The sequence below is a fragment of the Carlito syrichta genome, unplaced genomic scaffold, assembly GCF_000164805.1.
Source record: "Carlito syrichta isolate Samal-C Ts95f unplaced genomic scaffold, Tarsius_syrichta-2.0.1 Scaffold302868, whole genome shotgun sequence".
NCBI lineage: Eukaryota > Metazoa > Chordata > Mammalia > Primates > Tarsiidae > Carlito > Carlito syrichta.
Window position 1 is genome coordinate 297901 of NW_007246964.1, and position 8885 is coordinate 306785.

At 56.3% G+C, this 8885-nt stretch overlaps 1 protein-coding gene across 1 annotated transcript in view; it reads left to right on the forward strand.

Moving 5' to 3' along the window:
* The window catches only part of WHRN (whirlin), a 101731-nt gene that overhangs the window by 88722 nt on the left and 4124 nt on the right, over positions 1-8885 (forward strand). The window contains 3 exon segments of the mRNA XM_008057210.1: positions 7663-7734; positions 8685-8881; positions 8883-8885. The exon segment at positions 8883-8885 is cut by the window's right edge and continues 332 nt beyond it. Of these exon segments, the coding sequence (XP_008055401.1) occupies positions 7663-7734; positions 8685-8881; positions 8883-8885 (272 nt within the window).

An 8885-nucleotide genomic window follows, 5' to 3' on the forward strand; every position in this document is an offset into this window, starting at 1 on the left:
CCCCCCCGGTAAAGATGCTGGCTGGGAGAGCAGAGGGAAGGAAGAAAGCCCCCTGACGTTTCTCAACTCTTCATCTAGTGCCAGTGGGCCCATGCCAGGAGGGCTTAGTTGACAGGCTTTGGAATCCCACCAGGCAGGCTCAGCTCTTCAAGCAAGTGGCTGTGTCACCTTGGGCAGGTGGCGCATGCCTTCTGAGCCTCTGTTTCTGCATCTGTGCAGTGGGCTGATGAGGCCAGCTGTCTGAGGGTCACCCTGAAGATTCCGGACATCAGGAGGGGTATATGCAGGTGTGGAGTGTGGCAGAGCCACTTCTGCCCTCTAAAGGCTGGAACTGGGCACTGCAGAGGCCTGCAGGGAAAAGGGGACTGTGGAGGTCAAGGCCAGCCTTGTGCCCACAGAGTAGATGCCATCGAGGTCAGGAGGTGCTCTGGTCTTGGCCTTGTGCTTTTTCCTCCTGGATTTGAGAGGTTTGCACTCCAGGCCCGCCATGTGCGTGGAGAGGGGCTCCCAGGCCTGTCCACAGATGCTGGGGCTGAGATCCCTGCCCTGAAGTCTTTCTCCCCTCCTCCTGTCCCCTCAGGGAAGGTGGAAAGCGGGTGCTGGGCAGGGCCATCAGCTCTTTGCAGCATCAGCCTCCTCCTTCTGAGGCCTCTGGGCCTCCCTCCTCATCTGCCACATAGTGGGGTGGGGGAAGCTCAGGCCTATCTCAGGCCCCACCAGCTGCTGGGACCGGTGATCGTGAAGGCAGCTCTTTGCAGAAACATGGAACAAATGATCAGAGGGCCTTCTCCCTCCTGCATCCTGACTTTGGTCCAGCCTAGATGGGCTTAGAGAATCCTCTGTGCATAAGTCCTCCCTCATGAAGTCAGGGGGAGAGAGAAATTCATTTATTCCTTCACTCATGAATTCAGCTCCTCCTTCATTTATGCAGCAAGCCTTTGTTGAGCACCTCCTACCTGTCAGGTACTGAGCCTGACTTCCTGGGGCTTAGCCAGGGTCTCCCTCTGTCATCAAGACTGGAGTGCAGTGGCATCAGCATAGCTCACTGTAATTCCTGGGTTCAGGTGATCCTCCCACCTCAGTCTCCTGAGTAGTTGGGACTACAGCATGCACCACCACGCCTGCCTAATTTTTTTATTTTTTGTAGAGACAGGGTCTCGCTATGTTGTTCAGGCTGGTCTTTGTAACTCTTAACCTCAAGCAGTCCTTCTTCCTTGGCCTCCCAGAGTGCTGATACCACCGCATCCAGCCCCCTGTTTGTATTTTTTAAAATGCCTCCCTCCCTCTGTGCATAGAGAGAGCCCAGAGGTGCAGGGCAGATGAGGTGACCTGGAGGAGCTGTTGCTCCTGTCCAGGTGTGCAGGTGTGACCGGCCTCACATCCACCACTCCAGGAAGCTGCCCAGAAGGGGGCACAGGAGTCTGGAGTGTTCTTCTGCCTTGAATAGAATAGCCCCCTCCTCCCAGGGAGGCCTCAGTACACGCACACGCCCCTCCCAGAACCATACATTTTGCCTCCGGGTACCTCTCAGGGTGGTGCAGCTTTAACCTCAGCTGGAGTCTCAGTAGGACTTCTCCCCAGGGAGTGTTTTGCTTGATCTATATGGTTCGAGGAACGCCTACCTCCCCTGTGAGGAGGACATAGGAGTGCTGGAAGCCGTTTCCACCAAACAGAGCCAGGGTTGCGGGATTCAGAGCGCATTTGGACGTGGGCTGGCCCTGCTGCCCTGGGTGTTCCCAGCTGTCAAAAGTGGGAGCTGGACCAAGCGCTGGCCTCAGCAGGAGGACGCCTGGTCGGTCCAGCCATGGCCCAGGCCTCTTTGTGATAAGGGCGAGGAGGTGATTCCTGCCCGCCCGGGGAGGGCTTCGGCACGGGCTCCCAGGGCTGCTGTGCTCTGAGTAGGCAGCTGGTGGGAAAGCGCGGTGCTGACCTGCGTGGGGTCTGTTCCCAGGGCCTCAAGTGCCTGGGAGGCCCTACTGGCTGCTCTCAGGAGTGCGTTTCCAAGTCCCCTCCTCCCATCTTCCTCCTCAGCCTCCAGACTTCTGCCCCACCCATGCTTGGAGACTTGGGGGTCTGATGATGCCCTCCAGCATGGCTGTCACCAGAGTCTGGACCCACCCCTCCACCCTGGGCAGCCCCACTGCCCCCTAGGTTGTCCCCCACATCTTTCCTGGGTGACAGGCTCTCCTCCCAGCCCAGCTGTGGCCATGCCGCACCCTCACTCCTCTCCAATGCTCTCCCCAGCTAGGCCTTTTCTGTGGAATTGGCTCCCTTCTCTCTTGTCTCTCACTCTTGCTCTGCCCTCTCTGATTTCTCTCTCCCCCGCCCTTCCTCTTCCTCTCTGTCACCAGCCCCTCAGGCAGAAATCCAGGTCCACGTGGCAACCTTCCAGAAGCCTTCGTGACTCAGTGCCTCAGTTTCCCCATATAATGGGAAAGGTCACCCAGCCTCAGGCCTCTGGTGCATTTTAGGGTGGGGGTGTGGGGAGCTGTTGGCCTGACATCAGAGCAGGAAGAACAAAGAGCTGAAAATAGCACCTTTATGTAAGAGCCCTCCCATTTCATGAGGGGAGGAAGACCCAGAAACCCGGGAATGGGGCTGAGGGAGGGAAGGGGTGGGGTGGGGGCAAGAGGAGCCTCATTTTGCTGAGGTGGCCCTGGACGTCCAAGCAGCATCTGCCTGTGACATCAGGTGAGGGAGGCCTTAGCTGCCTCCTGAGCCGCCCCCACCCCCAGCAAAGGGCAGCCCTGGGGACTGTCCCTTGTCATTTTATTCTATTCCCTCACAATTCCCTCAGACCAGGCCTCTGCAGTATCTGGGCCGGTTCAGACAGTGAGGGGTTTTCCTCTCTAAAAAGTAGGGACTGTTCTGAACCTCCACAGATTTGAGCAGGGAGACAGAGGAACGACATCAGCAGGTCTTGAGGCCATACTGGCTCTCGTGGGAAGCAAAGTTTTTGTCTGAGATGTGGAGTCAGGCCTGATTAGACTTCAGCTTCCTGCCCTGTCCTTGCTGTGTGACCTTGGGCAGCTGTCCTTCCCTCTCTGATCTTCAGTCGCTTCAGCTGTTGAGTGGGTGAAGAGGCCCACCTGGCAGGATTAATTGAGCCGCCGACTCTGAGCTCTCCGTTGCGTTCTGGCCTCGTGGGTGCTGGGCAGGGGGCCACAGGCAACTGTGATTGTGTGTGGGTAGTGGCCAGGACATGGCCGCTCCTGCATGAGTGCTGACCTTGAGCCTCCTCTGGAAGCTGTTCCGCAGGCGTTTCTGCTGACGCATCCCCCGGGTTCTTAGCCTGCTGTCTGCAGCTATTTCAGACGCACAAGGAGCGTGGCTTGGGGACTCGGGACTCCTGAGCGTCTGGATCCGGCAGATGGAGTCTGGCGGAGCTGGGCTCCGACCCGTCTGCCATTTGCTCTACTTCGAGCCTCCTTCCCAGGGCTGGATCTCTGTCCCCAGTCCGCTCCCCTCTCCTCCTCCCGAACTGGCTCCAGAAGGCCACCGAAAGCAGGGAATGAGGCTGAGGCCGACGGCGGCGCATGGGGCCCCGTCTAGCCCTGAGGTTGGTGTGGGACAGCTCAGGCTTCGTGGTGACCCAGATCTGGGCTGGAAACCCGATCTGCCCCAGAAGGGCCGTGTGACCTTGGACAAGTCACCTCCCTCTCTGAGCTTTAGGAGTCACAGCGCCTGCCTCGCAGGGTCCCTGGGGTATCAAATGAGATGACGCAAGGCAGACACCCAACTCGGGGCCTGGCACAGGGGGCCCTCGTTTGCTTGGGGCTCTCTGGTATCCTTTCCAGGAGACAGTCTCGGGCCCTCCCAGAGCATTCCTGGCAGTCAGGGCTGCCTGGCAGGAGCTCCCTGCTTGGCTGAAGAGCCAGGCAGAGCACCTATGCGCCTGAGCAGGCTGGAGCCCGCAGCTTTGGTCCCCCAAGTTGCATCCTCTGAGCCCCAGCCCAGCCTCCCCCAGGGTTGCTGCAGGCTGAGTTCTCCGGCCAGGTAACAGTGGCTCTCTTGTTTTTGCTGTGGATACCCCCAAGGCTCTGACCCTGCCCTGGGCCTCCTGCTGTGTCTTGGGAAGTGTTTGTACATGGCCAGCCCTGCCCCCCGTTCCACCTTCATCTTAACTCAGCGGTCTCTTTCCAGGGAGCACTGGACTCTTTTTTTTTTTTTTTTTTTTAAGTTGGAGTCTCACTCTACAGTTTGGAGGAGGGCTCATGAAGAAGGGCTGCCACTTCCCTTCTTTTTTCCTCTCTCGCCCTTTTTTTTTTTAGAGCCATGGTCTCCCTCTGTCATTCAAGCTGGAGTACAGTGGCACAATCATAACTTACCGCAGGCTCGAATTCCTAGGCTCAAGTGAGCCTCCTGCCTCGGTCTCCCAGGAATCTGGGACTACAGGCACATACCACCACGCCTGGCTAATTTTTTGGAAATTTTTATAGAGATGAGTTTTCACTATGTTTCCTAGGCTGGTCTCGAACTCTTGGCCTCAAGCGATCCTCCCTCCTCGGCCTCCCAAAGTGCTAGGATTGCTATCTGAGGTGTTGACAGGGGAACAGGATGTAGCTCATTTGATTGTTAGGGCAGATTTTCAAGGTCTCTCAGGCTTCAGATGCCTGTCACAGTCACCTTCCCTCGTGCACTGTGCCAGGCTCTGTTCTGAGAGCTGTAGAGGTGTCAACACATCAACCGCATGAGGCAGGTACTGCTGTTACCCCATTTGACAGATGTGGAGACTAAGGCACAGAGAGGTTCGGTGATTTGCCCACTCTTACTCCCAGCTATAGGTGGCAGAACTGGGTGTGATCTCAATGAAGCCGCAGAGGTGGCAAAGCCAGAGCCAGTGTCACTAGCGAGCAGCCCCATCGCTCCCCCTTCTCAAAGAGCCCACCCATACTGCCCTCACACCACCGAGGCTGCCCGCCACGTCTTCTTGTGAGCCAGCATGCCGTAGACAGCTCAGGAGACCAAGGTTTGCATGTTGCCCTGACCCAGCTCTTCCCCAGAGGCATGCCGGGACTGGATGAGGAGCTTTAGATTTGCAGGGCTCTGAGCCTGGGGCCCGAGCCTTTCTGACAGTGGCTCTCCAGCTCTGGCCTTCATGATCATGTGCCCTCTGCCTGCCCCAGGATGCTCAGGGCTTCGGGGAGATCGCTCGAGGTGGGGGTCTGTGAGGCGTGACCTACCGCTAGCTAGTTTTTACTTTTGAAACAGAATTGATGTGCATTCATTAACCTAACTTCTATCCTGAGTGTACATTTGCTGAGTTTTGACAAATGCATAAAACAATGTCATCAAAATGCATATCAACATAAAGGACATCGCTCAAAGAAAGTTCCCTCCTGTTCCTTCCTAGTCCGTTCCTGCCTGCACCCCCCAGAGGCAAAATATTCCTGGCAGTCCCTGCCTTAGGGGCGGGGAGTCAGGGGTGCCTTCCTGCGGCACTACCTGCTTGACTCCCTGCCTTCTTGGGCCTCCGCCGTGACTCGTGAGGTCCATGGATTCGTTCATCCGTCAGTTTATTCATGGATTTGTCAGTTGGCTTAGTAAATATTTATCCAGCCGCCGCCATTCTGAACACTGAGGAGAGCGTGGGGACAGGTAGTCACAAGGCCTGCCTCCTCAGAGCTTGTATTCGAGTGGGAGAAACAGAATGTTCACAGATTGACAATATAAAGTCAGGCGGTGTGAAGTGTCACACGGGAAACCAAAGCAGGGCCAGGAGACAGACAAGGAAGGTGGGGGGGCAGTGCTGTTTAGACAGGGCTGGTCTGGAGAGTCTCGCTGAGGTCTCAGTTGAACAGAGGGAGGGAATGAGCCATACGTGATGCAGGCAAAGAACAGCACATGCAAAGGCCCTGTGGTAGGAGTGATCCCACCACGTCAGAGAAGCAGCAAGAAAGGGCCTAGTTGTGTAGGCACAATGAGTGTGCCGTTGGGAACATCCTCCAAGTAAGACGGAAAGGTCCCGGGGGGGTCATGAACTGGGGAAAGGCATGGCCTATGTTTCAAGGATGACGCCCTGGCTGCTAGGTGGAGAATAGTGATCTGAGAAGGAGAAAAAGCAGGTGAGGGGAGGGGGGTTGCAATTTTAGGTCCAGTGGTCAGGGCAAACCCTCATGGAGGAGGTGGCATGTGAGTAGCTCTTAACAGCATGCCTTGTGGATAGCCAAGAAGTGTTCCAGACAGAGGCAACAGCCTGTGTGAAGGCACTGACAGGCCCACGGTGTTGGAAGGACGTGAGCAAGGGGCCCTTCACAGAAGGCAAACATGACCACGTCTCCATGGCAGCCACTGTCCTCAGGCTCAAGTCCAAGCAGAGCCATGCTTGTCTTACATGGAGCTGTTCAAGATTCTCAGGCATCCTGTGTCTCCTTCCTGCTCTGTGTGCAGCCTTTTCTCTATCTGAAGCACCCAGCCTTCCTTTCTTGGCCTTGTTCACTCACAAGACTCAGCTTTGAGCTGTGCCCCCTCCTCCAGGAAGCCTTTCTTGTTAACTCTTCCCCCAGCTGTATTATATGCCCATATTTGCCCTCTCTGCACAGTCTCTTTGCTGCTTGTTTGCTCATCAACCAACCCCACTGTCTCTGAGCTACCAAAGGCAGGGGTGGCATCTCACCTTCTCTATGCCCCCAGCCCCTCAACCTGGAGCTTCCAGAAACTGCTCAGCGTTGTTCACTGCACTTGAGACTTGAGCTGGGTGTTGGTGGCTGTATTAGTCAGGGGTTTCCAGAGAAAGAGAACCACTAGGGTATACTACATAGATATGTAGGGATATTTCTGGTGAGGGGTTGGCCCAGGAAAGCTGGTCAGTTAGTTCCAGAGGGCAGAGGAAGATGGACTTCCCAGCTCCAGAAGAGACAGCATGCACCTTCCTTGCCTTTTTGTCTGTTGGACCCTCAGAGGATTTGATGTTGCCTGCCCATGTTGGTGGGGTGGTCTTGTCTACTCAGTCTACCAACTCAAATGCTAATCTCTTCCAGAAATACCCCCACAGACACACCTAAATACAGTGTTTCACCAGCTGCCTAGGTATTGCTTAGCCCAGGTTGATGTGGAAAACGTTGCTGTGTTGGGCTCTGTGGGGTGGAGAGAAATGGCCCCCCTGAGCCTTCGAGAGCCCGGTCACCCACACAGCCCAGAAATGGCCTTCTGGCAGCTCAGTATCACTCAGTTGGGCTTCCTGTGAGTTGGAGAAGAAAGAAATGGATGTTTTTGCAAAATAAGGCTCATTTGAGCCTGAAACCCACACCTTGGGAGTAAAGCCATTAAAATTAAAAGAAAGAGCCTCTCCCAACAATTCACACTTGCAGCTTGTTCATACCTTCCTGGGATTCAGCTGCAGGGAGAGAGAAGACTGGGGCTAGAAGGCAAGAGAGGAGCCTGCTGAGTGCAGCATTCAGGGCCCGTTTGGGAATTTCCAGCCAAGGCCAGAGACACCCCAGCACCTCCAGTGGTTTAGAGAGGCCCGGAAGGGATCAGGAAGTCCTAGAGAGAAAGTAACTTCAGAGTCCATTTGAAATCCCAGCTTCATAAGATGGAATCCAGGGGTCACATGAGCCACGTGAAGGTGTCACGGGTCTCCTAGATTGTGGCGTCCTGGAGAACCAACAGGCTTCCCCCTCCACTTGCACTTGCTCACCTTGCTTTCCTGTCCATCTCTAGAACACTCTGGACCTGGAGGAGATGGGTGAGGCCGTCCAGGGCCGCGTCAACACCCTCCCAGACGTGTCTGTGGTAAGGCTCCGGCTCCCCTCTGGTTGTGTTCTGCACTTCCCAGTCTGCTCAGGGCCTGGGGGATCGCTCCTTCCCAAGCAGCCTCAGGAGAGGACACAGGACAGGCAAGGGGACAGAGACCACTGCTGTGAGCTCTCTGTCCCAGCTGCAGCTGGCACACAAATATACCACTCTGGCATCCCTAGCCGGGACAGGATGGCTCTCCCCTTGTGATTTTAGGTAGGGCCGTCAGGCTGACTGGCCATGGTGTGACTTTGGGCAAGTTTCCTGGCCTCTCTGTGCCTCAGCTTTCCCATCTGTAAAGTGGGGGTGATGATCATAGTACACCTACCCCATAAGCTTACTTACTTAAGTCAGGTGTGTAGGATGGTACCTGCCAGGCTGTCAGAGCTATATAGGTATCCACATTGGCCTGGGCAGAGGGGAACAACAATCACAGTGTCCACACCACCACTCACTGTGTACCTGCTGGGGTGTGGGCCCCTTGTAGCACGGTGTGCACGTGGCTCTTCAGATGACCACACCAGCTCAAAGAGGGGCTGTGCCTGGCCTCGGGCCACACAGGGCCCCAGCCGCATGTCCACCCTCCCTCCCTCCAGTCTGAGCACCCCTCTGGCCCCGAGTAGCCAAGATAATACTCTGAAGAGAGGTGTCTTGTTTGTGTTTCTATTCTCTCTGTGCACCTCCGATTAAGTCTTGTTCCCTGTGACAAGCCCTGGCCAGCACCAAGAACTTCAATTCCCAAAGGTAACGATGCTATCCCCAGGGACGCTGCCAAGATCCCGGCGCTTATCAGCCAGGGAGAAGTTTTCCACTCGGGCGTTGCATTATTCAGAGCAGTGTGGGGAGAGCGCATCCAGCGGGGACAGAATTCCAGCCAGGCCTGGTGGCCTCCGCTTCCAGCCACCATGGGCTCTGACTCCTTCTACTCCTGTTGGGTCTTTTGGCAGGATGATGTCAAGTCCACCTCCGAGGGGCCGTCCGGGTTCAAGCCGCTGCCTCCTGCGCCACCTCTGGCCCGAGGCCACGACCGCCCGCCAGGCCAGCCCAGGAAGCTGGGACAGGAGGACCCCCAGCCGCCTTCCTCTGCGTCTTCCCACTCGGGCATTGTCTTCTCGGCCCCGCAGAGCCATAGCCCGCCAGCAGGCACC